The sequence below is a fragment of the Phycomyces blakesleeanus genome (genome assembly GCF_001638985.1).
Source record: "Phycomyces blakesleeanus NRRL 1555(-) unplaced genomic scaffold PHYBLscaffold_30, whole genome shotgun sequence".
Taxonomy (NCBI): domain Eukaryota; kingdom Fungi; phylum Mucoromycota; class Mucoromycetes; order Mucorales; family Phycomycetaceae; genus Phycomyces; species Phycomyces blakesleeanus.
The window spans coordinates 192,794-209,739 of NW_017265187.1; the positions used below are offsets into that span (position 1 = coordinate 192,794).

At 37.2% G+C, this 16,946-nt stretch overlaps 5 protein-coding genes across 5 annotated transcripts; 3 read left to right on the forward strand and 2 right to left on the reverse strand.

The window, feature by feature from the left end:
- Positions 1-591: 591 nt before the first annotated feature.
- PHYBLDRAFT_183592 (hypothetical protein) lies at positions 592-2,816 on the forward strand (the record flags this gene model as incomplete). The annotated part of the gene is made up of 3 exons (XM_018438797.1): positions 592-1,845; positions 1,962-2,006; positions 2,124-2,816. The coding sequence occupies 3 exons, from the start codon at positions 592-594 to the stop codon at positions 2,163-2,165; spliced, it is 1,341 nt and encodes a 446-aa protein (XP_018285341.1). The 3' UTR covers positions 2,166-2,816.
- A 146-nt stretch (positions 2,817-2,962) lies between these two features.
- On the forward strand, positions 2,963-5,473 carry PHYBLDRAFT_156550 (hypothetical protein; the record flags this gene model as incomplete). The annotated part of the gene is made up of 4 exons (XM_018433495.1): positions 2,963-3,081; positions 3,570-4,025; positions 4,495-4,563; positions 4,852-5,473. 4 exons carry the CDS (start codon positions 2,963-2,965, stop codon positions 5,471-5,473), a joined length of 1,266 nt encoding a protein of 421 aa, XP_018285342.1.
- Positions 5,474-11,190: 5,717 nt separating this feature from the next.
- PHYBLDRAFT_63697 (hypothetical protein) lies at positions 11,191-12,658 on the reverse strand (the record flags this gene model as incomplete). The annotated part of the gene is made up of 3 exons (XM_018441158.1): positions 11,191-11,274; positions 11,668-12,031; positions 12,084-12,658. 3 exons carry the CDS (start codon positions 12,656-12,658, stop codon positions 11,191-11,193), a joined length of 1,023 nt encoding a protein of 340 aa, XP_018285343.1.
- A 941-nt stretch (positions 12,659-13,599) lies between these two features.
- PHYBLDRAFT_77479 (hypothetical protein) lies at positions 13,600-14,561 on the reverse strand (the record flags this gene model as incomplete). Its single annotated transcript, XM_018443259.1, has 3 exons — positions 14,245-14,561; positions 14,197-14,203; positions 13,600-13,720 (listed from the first exon to the last, which is right to left on the reverse strand). Exons 1-3 carry the CDS (start codon positions 14,543-14,545, stop codon positions 13,600-13,602), a joined length of 429 nt encoding a protein of 142 aa, XP_018285344.1. The 5' UTR covers positions 14,546-14,561.
- Positions 14,562-15,347: 786 nt separating this feature from the next.
- PHYBLDRAFT_151559 (hypothetical protein) lies at positions 15,348-16,894 on the forward strand (the record flags this gene model as incomplete). Its single annotated transcript, XM_018432703.1, has 2 exons — positions 15,348-15,438; positions 16,740-16,894. 2 exons carry the CDS (start codon positions 15,348-15,350, stop codon positions 16,892-16,894), a joined length of 246 nt encoding a protein of 81 aa, XP_018285345.1.
- Positions 16,895-16,946: the final 52 nt, after the last annotated feature.

Genomic DNA, 16,946 nt, shown 5'->3' on the forward strand with positions numbered 1-16,946 from the left:
TGTATATATCACACAAAGTACAATATAATAAAGTAGGAAATTTAAGCTACTCATTTCAATAGTAGAATACAACAAATAAAGAAGGGAAAAAAAGGCCAAGAAATGAAGGTAGACACATAGTAATTGCTATAGCAAAATTAGTCTTGATAAACATGTTAAAAGAAATAGAGACAATACACTCGCACACACACACATATATATATATATATATATATATATGTAGGTGATTTCCAAGTGCCCAATGCTTATTCAAGAATCATGGATTATCATTTGAGCGTGCTAGGCTTACCAGGACAAGACAGAATGAGCACAATAAGTCTCTGTACAACCTCTTCTGTTTCGGTGTACCATTTAAATCAAACTTATATAAAGTAGCTCAAGTCAGACACACAAAATAAAATAACAAAAAAGTACACGCACATACACATAAGCACACAGGCACACGGACACAAACATCTCTTTCGCTTTCTCTTTATTTCTATACCTTCTTGTTCTTTTTTGCTCTTCTTGTCTTTCTTGTTCTTCGTTCTCTATATACTTTCTTTTATAAACAAAAGGGCTTTTTAAAATATTATTATAATATCAGCAATTATGGACAACTTTAAACGAGTCTCAGCTATTGCCATTGTAGTATCGACGCTTGTGGCAGCCCCATTAGTTCAGGGCGCCTATCTTCCTCAAAGCAGCTGGGATTCTGCTGCACATAGTGATTCACTTCAAAAGCGTGCCCTGTCTGATAAGATCCCAGACTTATCCAGGGACACCCAATCCACTGACAATGATGAGCTCGACCAAAACGAAACAGAAGGATCTGCAATTGCTGAGGACGGAGCACCTCATACTCGCCCACCATATGACCAGTCCAAAGATGGCTACAGCTACCATAGCACCAAGAATGAGTTGCAGCAAAACCAACAGCCACAGCAGCAAAGACAAGAAGAACCAACTAAACCAACTATTGAATTTCAATTACACGCGGGCAGGCCCGAATTTACAACAGAAAATTCAGCAGAAGAAAATATTGAAGCTGCAGTCAAATATACAAATAATGAGGAGAGTTTAGTAGCTGACAGAACTAAAGAGCGAGAATACGACACTGAAAACGGAAACGGAAACGAAAATGACGATGAGGACGGTGTTATCCCGTTCTCTAATGAACAGACAGCCTACTATGATAATGAGGTGTTTGACGATATGCCGGAAGACCTCATGGATGCAGAAGACGTGTCTAGTAATCGCGCAAGTACTGACACCAAACTCGCCATCGTATCGGACCGAGATGAGCTGGAGTCTCCAGGCCTAGGCTATGCAGTGAATAGACTACCAATTCCTGCACCTGGCTCTGATTCTTATTCTTCTTCATCTGGAGCTGGTGCTAGTGCTGATGCTGATGCTGCGCATGCATTCGATATTGATCAGAATGATGTTGATGCTGCAGACCTTGGCAGTTTGGCGGCGTTGAGCTTCTTGTCTCAGCCCGAGCGCGAGGAGATCCGAACGTTGATCAAGAGCCAAGAGGAGGAGGCTGTTCAGGAACTTGAGCATGAGATCGCAGAAACATTGACAAGAGCTGTTTATGCTATGAGTAAGAGTCGACCTGCGCCATGGACGGATGATCCAATCGAACTCTACCAGGCATACACAAGACCGATTGCAATCCAGAGTCCCACAACTGACACAAAGCAACGAGCTCTTGGCCTCTCGGGATCAGCAAAACAAAAGGGCGGGCGCACCTCTACCTCAAATACACGCTTCTCAAAAGGTCCACAAGAATACCCTTTAGCAGCTATTATCATTATTCTCTGTCTACTTATTTGGGTAATTCTAAAGGTGCCAAGTCTTAAAGTAAGTTTTCTTTTTTCTTTCTTTTATATACATACATGTATTTGTTTATCTATGTATGTATGTGATTTAACCTCCTTTAAATCCGTGATTCTTATTTTACTTTATAACAATTGTAGAAATTGGTGCATTCATGTGTTGACCCAGAAAAGTCCAGTCTTCCGGTGAGTGTGTTTGAGATTGTTATTAATTAAAAACAATAAACAGTAAACAGTAAACATTAAACAGCAAACATCAGATAATAAATAATATCAGCTTAACATGTTTCATCCTACAAATAGTTTCACCATTCAGCAAAGACCAAGACCAAGACAATGGACTAGGCCGTAGACTGGGACATAGACCTGGCCAGGCCAGACCAGACCAGACCAAACCAGACCAAACCAGGCCAGGCCAGGCCCAAAGAAAACAAAAGCTTGAAATATATTTTGTACAAAGAAAAATCAAACAAAAAGCAGAAAAAAAAACAAAGACTATCACCCTAACAACCCATATCCCAACTATCACACCTTACAAACAGACAGCCTAAAAGACATATATACAGATTTGTATGTATGTTTTTGTATCTGTGTGGGTGGGTGAGTAGGTGTATGGGTGTGTTTGCCTTAATCCCCTAAAACAGAAAACCAAAAACCAAAAACCAAAAACAAAGAGGGATTGCATTGCCAGTATATGCACTTCACTTTCTGCGCAAGTTAACCAAATTTCACCACCTATTATAGCACTACAAAGCCCTTGATTATATACTCACTTACCTATTTACCTACCTATTTACCTACCTATTACTTACCTATTTACTTACCTATTTACTTATTTATTTACAAATCTCCTAGTGAGATTTTCTTGCATTTTTTCTTTCTTACATATATTGTACTTAATCGGATCTCTATGCCTTTCTTTTTATCATTTTGTTTTATTGGTAAAGAATTATTGAAGCTATTTTGGATTCTTTAATCAAAAATCAAATTAAAATTAAAACAAAAACAAAAACAAAAACATAAAAATAAAAAAGATATATTAATAAGCCTATATATTTAAATAAACATGTATATCAGTCTTGGCAATGAAGCCTCATCTTATATTGACGATCAAAAACAAAATAAAAAAAAACTATAGCAAAATGTACAGAAATCAAGGGCCTGTATTTTTTATGGTATATGCATGTGATCTATATGCTTTCCACTCAATTAGGTTGTCCTCTAGTCCACACCTTGACACAATATACTTGTATACGTATATGTATGTATTTAGTGTATCTATGTTAGGTATGTAGCTATTCATTTATTTATATACATATAAATAAAAATAAATACAAATAAATACAAATAAAAACTCTGCAGCAACATTAAATAGCCATAAAAACTTGCAGAATCCTTTTTATTACTATTATTATTATTATTATTATTATTATTATTAGTATTATTTAGTATTGTTGTTGTTTGTCTTTCCAACATGACAACCCTTCACCAAAGAACACACCAAAACCTTGGATTTGCCACTGACCTTTCAGTCACTGAAATCCCCAAACATGTCAATAGAACTTACAAAGGAAAAGAGCGGGCTACTGATGTGACCTCGCACACATCGCCAAGTGCCATCGAAAGTAGAATACAACAAACCAAAAGACCCAACATCAGTCCTAACAGCGCCAGCACCGACACGAGTGCCAACAACAATGGAACAAGCACTAGATCCTCATCTGTATCTCTTCCAACCTCTCACCCAAGTTTTCCCCGAAGAAGCTGGTTCAGAAACTCCACTAGTAGCCTAACATCTGTTGGCAGCGAGTCTCTTCTAGACCACTCACACCTCAAACCAGGAGCCAATGCCTCCCTTTTAGAATATTCTCAGACAATCACCATGTATCGAGACAATGCAAAAAAGACACGCAATGCAGACATCCAGAGCAACTTTGCCATCTTTTTGATCGAAGCTGCCAAACGGCTGGAAGGCAAGGACTCAGTTACAGACACAAACATGAGATTATCTTATTTGCTTGAAGCCGAATCACTACTCAAAAAGGTTGCGTCCCAAGGCCACACAGAATCACAATACCATCTAGCCAACATGCACGCAGCTGGTTTGTGCTCGCAACACACAAAAAAACCCAAACCGGAACTTCACAAGGCATTCTGTCTTTTCGTACAGGCAGCCAAACACCACCACCCAGATGCATCTTATCAGTGAGTTGGTATTTATTTTATTGAATTTCACATATGCATAGACAGCTATATCCACATCTACATCCACATCTACACACACACATATATATATATATATATATATGTATATATGTATATGTGCATATAAAAGAATTGACTGTAAAGAGAAAGCAGAAGAAGAAAGGCAGAGAGAGGAGAAGGGGGGGAGAAAGGAGGTATTCACAGCCACAGCCCCAGCAAATAAAAGAAAAAGAGGGAGAAAAGAAGGAAAATGTATAAAAATAAAAAAAAGACCAGGGGAAACAAATAGAGGGTTCATAGCTTGTTTGAATACCTTCCTGCATGATCGACATAGCTTGTACATGTATTCCTCTTTAAATGACTCTCTTTGTGTGTCTGTATTTACTGATTGATTTTATGATTTTCATTTTAATAACAATACTATTTATCTATTTATCTACCTTTATTAATAACCCTTGAATAACATTAGGGCTGGTAAGGCATACGAAGAAGGAATTGGGACCAGACGTGACAAAGCAAAGGCAGTGCAATTCTATAGGCAAGTTACATACATAATGATAATAGAAGTAGTATTTTCCTTTATTATTATTATTTTCTGGCAAATATATATTCAATTTATTTGGCTATTCAATATTAAACACTATAGTCTATAGCTTATAGCCTATAGCTTATAGCCTATAGCTTATAGCTTATAGAATATCACCATTCTCTATTAATATATCTAAATATAAATATAAATATAAATGTATATGTATATGCATGTATATTAACATAATAAACTTTGTCTTTTCATTTCTATTTTAAAAACACACACACACACACACAGAAGGGCTGCAGTACTGAACCACCCGGGTGCAATGTACAAGTTGGCCATGGCACAGATCAATGGCCATCTCGGACTATCAAGAAATCTACGTGACGGTCATAAGTGGCTAAAACGCTCGGCCGAGGCTGCCACAACTGAATACCCTTTGGCTCTTCATGTACTCGGCTCACTACATGAAAAAGGCGACGGGGTTGTATTTCCTGACCCTGACTATGCCCTCTCGCTCTATCGTGAGGCATGCGCCCTTGGCTGTGCGCCGTCAGCTTACAGACTGGGTGAATGTCATGCCTCTGGAGAACTTGGCTGTCCCCAAGATCACCAGCGCGCCCTGGATTATTATTCACTTGCTGCTGAAAAAGGTCACCCAGAAGCATGTTTTGCAATGGCAACGTATTACATATCTGGTGTTCCAGGTCTCTTGATTGCTTCTGATGAGCAGGCGTTTGAGTGGGTACAAAAGGCAGCTGATGGCGAGTGGCCGCGAGCAGAATACACACTGGGATACTTTTATGAAACCGGAGTTGGTACCCGACGTGATCTTAAAGAAGCCATGGTTTGGTACCGCAAGGCAGCCGATCATGGAGAGAAACATGCATTAAAACGACTGCAGAAGAGTGGATGAACAAGACAGTAATGGATTTTCGTACTCTATATTATTGAATATTTCATTTTACAAATTTATGGTTTCTTTTATCACTACTTATATTATTTTTATATGCACTATTTCTTCTTCTTCTTTTATCATCCTTTCATTCTTTACCTTTTTTTTCTTTTTCTTACTCTCCTTCATACGTTGTTGTAATCATCGTCTAATATATATCTTTATATATTTGCATTTATTCATACATTTATACATACATTTATACACATATCTATATATAGATATAACAAACCAATCCTTCTTTTCATATCTTATTGTAAATCTCGATTCAAACTGTTAATCTTCTGCTTAAAAAACCCCCCCAAAAAAAACACTATAATAAACACGCTCGTTTAGATATACGTCTAACTACTGTACTATACTGTACTGTATTATGAATTATGAATTATGAGTTATGAATTATGAATTATGAATTGTACATTGTACATTGTGCATTGTGCATTTTTGTGTGCTATATTCTTATATCGCTGTTATTAATATTGTATTATTTCATTCAAATAAATAAACGAATAGATAGGCATGCATACAGACAGCCAGACACCCAAACAAACAAACAAACAAAAAACAAGCAGCCAAATAGCCAAACAACCAAACAAATAAACAAAAAAAAAGTATATTCAATTAAAGAAACCCTTTTCTTCTCAGAGCTTCGATTCCTTGCTGGTAAGAATAGGTTGCTTGTGTGGCGGGAGGCTCAGCATGTGCAGCCGCCAGCATAGGATGGCGTGCACCTAAAGATTCCATCATTCCCATTACACCAGGCATAATTGTAGCTCCCAGTTGAAACAGGCTCTCGCCCTCTCGATTCGGTCTACCGTATGAAGGCATCACATCCACAATATTCCAATTGTCATTAGCGTCTTCCTCTCCTCCCTCATCTCCTTCTCCTTCTTCCTCTTCCTCTTCCTCTTCTTCTTCATCGTCTTCATCATCTTCGTCTTCATCTTCGTCTTCGTCCTCATCATCGTCTTCATACTCATCACTGTCCAGCAGCTGATCATTATTGGTCCTACTTTCGGAATTGCCATCTTGACGCCGAACTTTAAAGTAGCTATCATTCAATAGACCATCTCCAACCAACTCAGTATCAATGCTGGCCGCAATAGATCCGTCTCGAAAACGGAGAGAAGTCATTCGCAAGACACTCTTGAGATCCAATGGAAAATCTAGCCCCAGGATTCCATGGTAATTCATAGCATGCGAGCGACTAGGGTAAATACACCATACTTTCATCAATATTTGGAGTATACATACATATATATTATTACTATTATTATTTTTACTTACACACCCAAACCAGATGATTGGCAACATGCCATTAATCCTTGAAGAGTATTCGGGATCTGATGCAGGGGAATATCAACGCCTTGAGTGTGGCAAAGATAACCAATATCATAGTTTAACATTGCCATTCCAATAGTGAACCGTTTCAGGTTCTTATTGTCCAGAAACAATGGCATTCTACTACACCACCCAAACAAGTAAAATGAAGCAAAGAATAGAATGAAATGAAAACGCAAATACGAATACGAATATGAATATGAATATAAAAGAATTATTTATTTTTTTGATATTTTTGATATCTTTATTAAGTATTTTTTTTGTTGGTTAATTAATTAATTAATTAATCAATCAATCAATACACATTAAAGCATCTTCTACTCTATTTCTGCACTTCTTTTCTTTTACCTTTGTTGCCGTGACCGTATTGACGCCGACCGTATGTAGGGGGATATTCCTTTGTGAAAGAATACAAAAGGTAATTTGACACCAAGATAATGAACAATCAAACCAAGAATATGAATGACATGTCCAATTGCCGCATTTAATTCTTCCTTGGAATACTCTATAAATTCAAATGCACATACAAAAGAATAATAATAATAACCACGATAGGATTTGTAAGTATTCACATATATACCTTTATATAAACCTCTCTACTCTTTTTTTTTGGTGAACGATTTTCTTTATACTTGATACATCAATTGGCCGTGGTGGAAGGGTTATTCCACAAATATAAAGGTCTTCCCGTGACCGTTGCTGCTGTGCTCTCGTAATTCCTCTGCCTGCAAACGGCATTGAGGCCGGGGGTAGCACAGTACTAGAATCCACCAGTTCCGCAACAGGCTGACGTGAAAGAGGTTGGAGTGGCTCTGCAACCACCACCACACCTGGTTTAAATTCAAACAGGGTTGTGATCTCGTTGACTAGTACTCTCCGTGCTGCCGCAGTGAGTCTATGAGTGCGTTGCCAGCGTTTTGTGAGTTGAGCAATATTGTGTACATGTTTAGCTTCCTGTGCTTCGAACATCTCGAGGCGCTGTCCTCCCTCGTTAACTAGATTCCGTTTTGCGTCTATTTGTTGTTGTAGGTCACGAATACGTTGCTCCACTATTAGAAACAGAGGATGCATATAATCAGCCTTTGTAAACTTTGAATATTGACCATTTACTTACTTGCTTCACAGTCCGTCTTTATGCATCGCCGTTGGTCCATCACTTTGACAATGTTGGCAGCCCGACGATTCTTCTCAGAAAGAAGATTACGGATTGAGGCTGCCTGAGTAACAAGTTGATCTGCTTTTGCAATGAGGGAATCTCGTTCAATTATGGTCGGATTCAATTCTCGCCGATGACTCTCTAATCTATTATTATATTACATGATATAATTTTATATCATATATATATATATATATTGCTTATCAATATACTGCGCATTTATGAATCACAACCAACAAGTCATTAGACTTTATTCTATTATGTTTGATTCTTTACTTTTCTGAGATGCATGTTTCACAGAAATTCTTGCGATTTGTAGTATGGCAGTAATTACATTCCATTTTGAAATGCTAAAAGAAAGAAGAGGAAAGAGGTAAAGAAGTAAAGATAAACAAGAATGAAGAGGAGAAATAAAATTAAAAAGAAGAGAGAGAAAGAGAGAAATAATGCGCCCAATGTGTGTGTGTGTGTAGGTGTGTAGGTGGGTGAGTGGGTTAAAGGGTCTCGTGATCTAGCATTATAAAAACCAATTTATTTTTTATGAAATATTCTGAATTAATAGGTGGCCACCTATAAAGGACTTCTTCTACCTTTTATTGTCTTTGGGTTTTATATTAACTTCTTATGCTCGTATGATTCAAAGAAGAAATGTATGTATGTATGTGGATATGTATTTGTTTTATATATATACATATACAAAATGTATGTGTGTATGTACAGCAATGTATAGATTGGTATCATTATTAGCTTACTCAATAGAGGGGTTCAAGAGAGAAAGATAAAGGTAAAGAGAAAGACCAAAAGATATTCTTTTTCTTTTTCTTCCTTTGCTTTTCTTTGCTTCTTCTTTGGTTTCAATATAGGAAGAAAAAGATAAATAAATAGAAAGAAATAGGGGAGGAGAGGAGGAATGGAAGGAATTAAAGAAAAGGCAAAAAAGGGAATACATTTTGTGGAGATTTTTCTTTTCTTTGCAAGTTTGACGAAAGATAGCATATAGCTTCAGAGTGATTTCCTTTTGCTACCGCTGAGTTGGTGGCTGTCCGTATCCGCTTTGAGGAGACATTATATGGTTGGTGTTTGTGGGACTTGTTAAAGGAGAAAATACATGTTGTATACTTTGCTGATCATCCTCTTGTCTATGAATATGTTGTCTATCACCTTCTTGGTGTATCTGCCGTTGAGCCTGCTGTAATTGGGGAATATGTTGAAAGTGGTCCAACACCTGTTTCTGATGCTGGAAACCCACTTGCTGCTGTGCCTGCTTTTGCACTTGCTGTTGCGCTTGCTGTTGCGCTTGCTGTTGTGCCTGTTGTTGCGCTTGCTGTTGTGCCTGTTGTTGCGCCTGTTGTTGCGCCTGTTGTTGCGCCTGTTGTTGCGCCTGTTGTTGCGCCTGTTGCTGTGCTTGTTGCTGTGCTTGTTGCTGTGCTTGTTGCTGTGCTTGTTGCTGTGCTTGTTGCTGTGCTTGATATCTTTGCTGCATATTTCGGTGCTGGGCCATTTGTTTAAGGTGTTCTGTCGGCAAAGTGGTATTGTTTTGGTAGCCGGGTTGCGTTGTAGTTTGAGATGTAGCCCCTGCGTAGGCAGCACGGTTATTAAACGCGCCTTGGGTATTATTAAATGTCAGAATTTGTCGATATGCATTCTTTAACTGCTCTGCTTCAGCCTTGTATTGAGCAACCTTGCTATTTTTACTTGCAAGTTGCTGCTGTAGATGAGCAATAGCTTCATTTGCAACATTTAGCTTGGCTTGTGTGTCAGCAAGTTTATTGGAGATGTTTTCTAATGATTTGGCCTGCATCAACATCGTCTTTTCAATCTTTAGTCTTCCTACAGCAGATCGATTCAATGATTTTAAGCTCTCTGCATTCTTTTCAGTAATCGCAACCAGCTCAAGTTTTGTTTTATTGTGTGCCTCTTCGGTAGCCTTCAGTTGATCTGTTAAACGCTGAATTTCAGTAGATTGGGTGGATTCGGGAGGTACGATTTCAGAGGATGTTTCTAGATCAGTGTTAATCTTTTTTTCTTTTTCTTCCATCACCTGAAGAATCCTTTCTTCAACTTTAAGTCGATCCATTCGTTCTTGTTGACACAATAACTCAAGATCATGGTAATTGCGATTGAGCGTGTCAACATAGCCCATAAAAGCTGAGCGTTCTGCTTCTGCCTTGTCTGCATCGCGTTTTAGTTCACCCATGGCCTGAATTACACTCCTTAAGAATGCTTTATAGCTGTCTGGTGCACGTCGACTATTTGCTTCTTTCTGGAGCACATCGTACACTTCATCGTTCTCGTTTGCTAACAAGCAAGAATAAGATTTGTGTTTGTTGAGATTAACCTCTACTTACTTGTGTATGCACTATAATTGGGTGGCCATGTTGGCTGATCTTGACTCGTAATGACGTTGTGGCTTTGTAAAGACATGAGGTTTTCTTTTCTCTCCTTTTTTTGTCCGTTTTGTTTTGGTTTGTTTTGTTATTTGTTATTTGTTATTTTATTTTTGTTTTTGTTGAATGTAATGATGCTTGGGTATTTATGTTGTGTGTATGAATGTATAAGATCCAATTGTACAAAAAGTCAAGTTATTCTGGTAGACTGATAACTAAAATAATAAAAGAGCGCCACCTGTAGAGAAAAGAAGATTATATATATAATTTATTTATTTATTTTCATTCTATATAAAAAAATGATAAGAGCGTTCATATAAACTTTTGAAATAATATATATATAGTAATAATAAATATCGTGCAGTTGATTATTATCTTTTAAGGTCTAGTAGTATAAGATGTAGATAAGACTCTATGCACAATCACTACTGTGGATATATACATGTGTATGTGTGTTGTTAAACTACTTGTATCTTTTGATTGATAAAGAAACATATTGAAAAATACAAACTTACGTATTTTGATACTCTTAAATATCAAAAATATGTCTACCGTTGGAGAGAAGGGGCTTTATAAATAACACCAGCAACGTTATGTCCTTCTCTTGGAGTAGCAGAGATATATCAACGGAATTTTATTGTATTGATACTTGACACATATTTTGGCTCGTTTGGTGGTTCACCAAGACAGATAGTACTTTGTAGCCAGCCTGAACTTTAAGAGATTGACTCTTTAATTACGACAGTGATTTCAATACTAATAAGACGAATAATAAAGTAGCTATTCTTATTTACTCAAAATATATTAACTGTAGAAATTCTATGAGTATACTGGGTATCTTGAACGGTTATGTATGTCGATAGAAATCCCGCAAGACACTAAAAGTAATATGTTTGTTTTTGTATAATAATTATTCAATATCTCATTCGTTCTCCTTTAGTCACATATATAGAGCGTAAGTTAATACAAGCTTTACATTTTTTGTGGTGTTTGTTTATCCTATAACTATAGTCAATACTCCATTAAAATACCCTAACGCTACGGCAAAAATAAAAATAAAAATAATAGATGATTGTGGGAGTAGTTTGAAGGGTACGGTGTAATCGGAGATAAGTCTCCGTGTCTTTGGGTATTTTTCAGAAATCCAAAAATTTTACAAAAATTATAGTGAGAATATAGTGTTACTTTTTTCACGTATAATAACATCCAGACAACTTGCCTGGCCGAAAATCTTCTGGTCTGTTGTTGTTTTTGTTGTTGTTGTTGGATACCATATATAATAAGACATATCTCATATTGAGAATAGCTATATGATCTCTATTACATCGAGTATTACAAGATTCGCAGTTGGGAACTGAGTGGATATTCACATCCAAGTCGTCAAGTTGGTTAGATATACTTTCTGTAGGACATCTGGGGCATATTTGGCTCGTAAGATACTCCTCGATCATAACGACATACTTGGATATATGGGCTTGGGTACGCCCAGTCGGTTTGATGTAATTTAACAAAGCCGCTCTGAATGACTTTGTTGGCGGAGCTGTGTTCCCACCGAGTCCACCAAAACGAGCAGCACCAAATGCCACCCAAAGTAGGTCTTTTGACCTCGCCAGTATTGACCCCAGGAGGTAAAGACTTTTATTTTTGATGGTTTGCTTGCTGTATATCGCAAACTCCCTCTCGGTACTTTATGCTCCCTGTAAATAGTCGCTTGCACATTTCATCTAGTGTCTTTTGCTTGTTCCTATAACTATGGTATCTGAGGTTTCTCAGGCTGGTTGAGTAACAGCCTTTGGTTGCCTCAAAGCTCCAAAAGGTATATCGCAAAGCTTCATTGAATTGGTCCCAATTACATGTCCTTGTTGACAGAGTGTTAGAAATCAGACGGCGTTCATCAACATTAACTCGATCATTTCTGGCTCTTTTTATGGTAGCAGACTTGAATCCGGAAAGCTGGTAATATTCACCTGTGGAAGTTTTACGTATTATATGACTTTGCCTATTTTGGCCAGCACCAGCACCAGCACCAACACAAGCAACAATAGCATCGCGTACTCCAGGATCCAGTCTCCATAGAATAGTAGTACTCAAGTCGATCTTGGTGGCAATACCAGCAGGGGCAGGTCGTTCAAAAATTGATTCCAATGCAATATCCTCGGTAAGAATACCACCAGTAAAGCTCTTGTCTAATAGCACTTTTTTATCAAAGGCATTTCTAGCGCTAAATTTATAGGGACAACGTTTCCTGGCAGGGTACGACATTTTGAATATACCAGACCACGCCTGCTCCTTAAAGGTATATTCTTATTATAATAGTTAATACACGCCAGGATACAAAATAGTCGTATCAAGATTTCCTGTTGTGCTTTTGAAAAAAAGAGTTGAGTGGGGATTACTTAGCAGTTGGTGCTTTCAAGCTCTGGTAATATAGATACAATAGGTGAAAGAAAGAGAAAGACATGATACGCATAAGAAGGCTAATTAATAGTAAAATGTCAAACAAGATTGCGTCACACTTTAATGACAGCAGCTCCTTATAATCCTCTGCATAACTTACTATTGATATAGTGTATTTGTGATAAATCATTATTTCTTTGTTGCCAAGCCTAAATTTAGGGTGCAAACGGCTATTAATTGAATATATTGTGTTTCCAGGACACGGCAAATTTGCCCTGAGCGATTAGAGAAAGACACTAGGCTCCGGACAGGTAGTCACAGTTAATTTAAAATAAACTAGGGTTAACTCAGTAAGAGGAAGCCGGTGATTGGCTGAAAGAGTAAAAGAGAAATAGAGAACTTTTACAGGAAACGAAAGATAATGTTTATTCATGATAATATTTGTGATATTTATAATATTTCTATGAGATACTGCAGTATTCTAGATTCCATGTAAAGTTCTTTTTACTGCGGTATCTTGCTAAGCAGTGCTCCTCTTCTGCTCGATATTGCTCACTCAACGTCTGCGGTTGAGGTGGTTGCTTCTGATCGGAGAGGATTGGAACTGAGTGTTAAGTCCAATCCACTTCTCACAGTTGCTGGCTCAGGGCTCACAACAAATTAGCCTGGTTAGATAAAAACGTTGTACTCCACCAAGAAACATCGTACCCGTAGGATTGCTGTAATCGTCTAATTTTAATTCTCATAAGTCATGATCTGCAGCAACAGTACAGAGTTTCGCATTCAAAAATGAGAAAGTCTATCTTTTAAAAACATAGGGCACGAAGTTGTAGCAATATCGCATCAAAGTTACCGAATATAGTAGAGGGTAAGTTATCACAGGTTTCCATATTCTTTACTGTACGTACATTAAGGTTGTAACTGGAGCTGTAGATAATATATCATTTTATTCTTTGAACAATCTAGAGACTATGTTTTATTATAGAGTGGGAGAGTAATACTTTCACAATCGCAAAACCATTCCGGGATAAAAGTAAAATGAATATTAAAAATACATCTTTACTTTTGGACTACATTAGCAAATATATAAATGAAAGAAAAGTTGTATTTATTAAAATGTAGTTGACACAAATCTTGAACCCCTGGAAAAGCATCTAAAAATCTCCTACTAAAATTGCCTCACTTTTTTTTTACCATGGTGTACTACTCAATAATATCAGTTTTACGATTGATCAAATTGTAACAAAAAAGCATTGCTTTTTTTTTCTTTTAATAAAAAAACATGATGGGTAACATCAACTAAATACAGATAAACTGTCCAAAGTGGTAACAGTGGACTAGAAGTTGTGGAGTGGTGGGGAATACATGTGTAAAGATGAAAGATATGTTATATCTAGCAAAGGTTTTGGGGTTTTGATTGGTTGTTTAGAAGTTGTAACCGGTCTGCTCACTATAAAGCTTTTCAGCCTCTTCCTTGGCCTGGTGCTTGGCCTTCTCGCGATCGAGCCAGTCCATACCCTTGGACTCAGCAAGGTTGTCAACGGCAGCAGCAGCGAGACCGGCAAGGAGCTCCTTGGCAAGATGGTGGTCGTCTTCCTCACCCTCCTTCTCGGCCTTGTTCTTGTTGTAAGCGCGCATGGCACCAAAACCAGCGGCAGCGGCCAAAAGCTGGTGGGTCCACTCAGCCTTGTTCTCCTCAGAAGGAGTCTCGACGGCATTGATCTTGTTGTAGGCTTCTTCGTGGTAAGACATGGTAAGATAAGATGTGATTTTTGGATGAAGAAAAAAGGAATGTCCCAATTCAATGGTCTTTTTATATCTTTTTTTTTTACCCTGTTCTCCATGGATACAAAATAAACGCGTCTCTATAGTGATACAGTGTATATAATTATTCTATTATTATTTCTTATAAAAAAGAAGAAGAATCAACTGTTTTCTTTTTTATTTCTTTTTACCAAATTAGGTTTATTGTGCACCCATACACTCTAATTCTTTGGTTTCTTTTTATTTTACACACATATATATGTATATATCAGCCACTGCGTAACCTCACCGGAATTCCTATTTAAGCAATCATGTACTGTTTTACAATACCCAACGTGTGTGTGCTTGCTTGTTCTTACTGAGTGCATAAGATTCCAGCCACTTTTTTTTTTTGGTTTTTTTTTACTTCTTGTTTCGAAGTAAAACCAATTACCAGTCCTGATTACTTTCCTATTCTGTCGACCTTGCCGTTTTCACATCTCTTACTCCGAAGAGCCAGCTCATTGACCTATCAATCATCCTTTTTGACTTCTTGGAATAAAGCCAACTGAGTTTATGAACTCGTCCTACCACAAACATCATATATACATTTGTCATAAAACCCTGCCTTACTTTACAATATGTTCAGACAAGTAGGTACCTGCGTAAAATAAGTAGAGTTTCTTCTTTCTTTTATTACTTATCTCAAGCAAAAGGTGATATGATTCTAGTTTGTTTTATTATTAGTTGAAGTAAAATACCAAGAGATAAAAGGCGCACAATTTGAAAATACGAGTCGCACAATTTAAGAATGCAAGTTGCACAATTTGAAGAGGCAAAGCTTCGTCAGCTGGATGTTCTATTCCATGAAGAATCTACTATCCATCTCACCTCTTTTATTAGTCAACTTTGAACCTTTTCCAGCCATGAGCACGTATCTTCTCTCTCAATTTAATCGGTGTATCTGATCTCACCAATACAGTCCTTCTTATTCTATTCACCTTCTTCTTGGTCTATGCCAGATGCATTATTTCTAGCCATTTACCCTTCGTCAAACGCATGAAATATTTTGTTGCGCGACTTGCATCTCAAGCTCGCTTTCCATAGTATCGTTGACCGTACTGCACCTATAGATACATCATCTCTTCTCTGCATTATCTGTCAACAGTCAGCCGGCTCAAAAGAGTATTTTTTTCTTCCCGTATCTATGAAAATCAACCGTATGAATAAGGGGACTGGTTGGAATTATTAAACACATCTAATCATTCCTCTATTATTCTAACCACCTTTGAGACGTTTGCCTTAAGGTCAATTATATCCTCAATTATCAATGTTACTTTGTTTTTTTTTTATTGATAGTGCTCGCGATTTTGAAATACCACCACTGTTTTCATTTCTATTTTATCCAATTCTAGCCATATTTAGCTCTCAGTGCTACCCGCAACACTATCCCTTGCTTTTGCTCCGAGCTTAACATTGACTCCAAGGGCTATTCTCACACATTACAGTACAACTCACACAATCGCCAAACAGACAAATAATGTAAGCTTCTCTTTTACCCTACCATATTCATAAAATATATAATATATCTTAGCCTAAAATAAGCTCTAAATAAATAAAAGAAAAAGAATTCAAGGTGCAACTTAAAGCCTTGCTGATAGTGTATTCCATACTATGGCATGTTTTAGTGTGACATCAATCTCAGTCTGTGAATAAACCATTATCATTTTTGAAATGTTTATATTTTAAGCTTCAGGTCCGAAAAAAATCACAAAAGAGAATATATATATATTTTTTAAAAGAAAATACACATTGTCCAATGAAATTCGATTTTATTTATTTTTATGGCCTTAAAATATTGGGGATAGACACCATTAGGTTTGCTATACTAAGCCTTGCGAGTAGACGAGACCATAAGGTTAGACATGCTTGTACAGAAACAAACAAAAAATTTCTACCTCTGAACCCCACCCAAAAAAAAAACCTGGGGGATATCAAGGCATATATTCAACATGCAACTTTTCATCAATAATAATAGCTAAATCATTAAAGCATTAAATAAATGTTTATGATTGGAATAAAACGTCAATATTTATTATGGCCTCCCTTGACAACAGAAAAACTAGGCGTCTATGATATATACTGGTTGCTAGATATGATGCAAGTTAAACGCCTATTCTTTGTCCTTATTATTCCATTACAGCCTTTCAAATCATCAAAGCTGTTGATGATGGCTCTCTAATCCCTCCCACGTCTCTCGAGGGCCCACCCGAGATTCTTAATAGGGCTGAGATCCAGACTTTAAACTGGCCAGTAGTCAAAATCCTGGAGTTCACGGCTATCTTTCCATCACATTGAATAAGAGCCAGTATTACATCTAGTAGCTGTAGATTTTACATCACTAAATTTA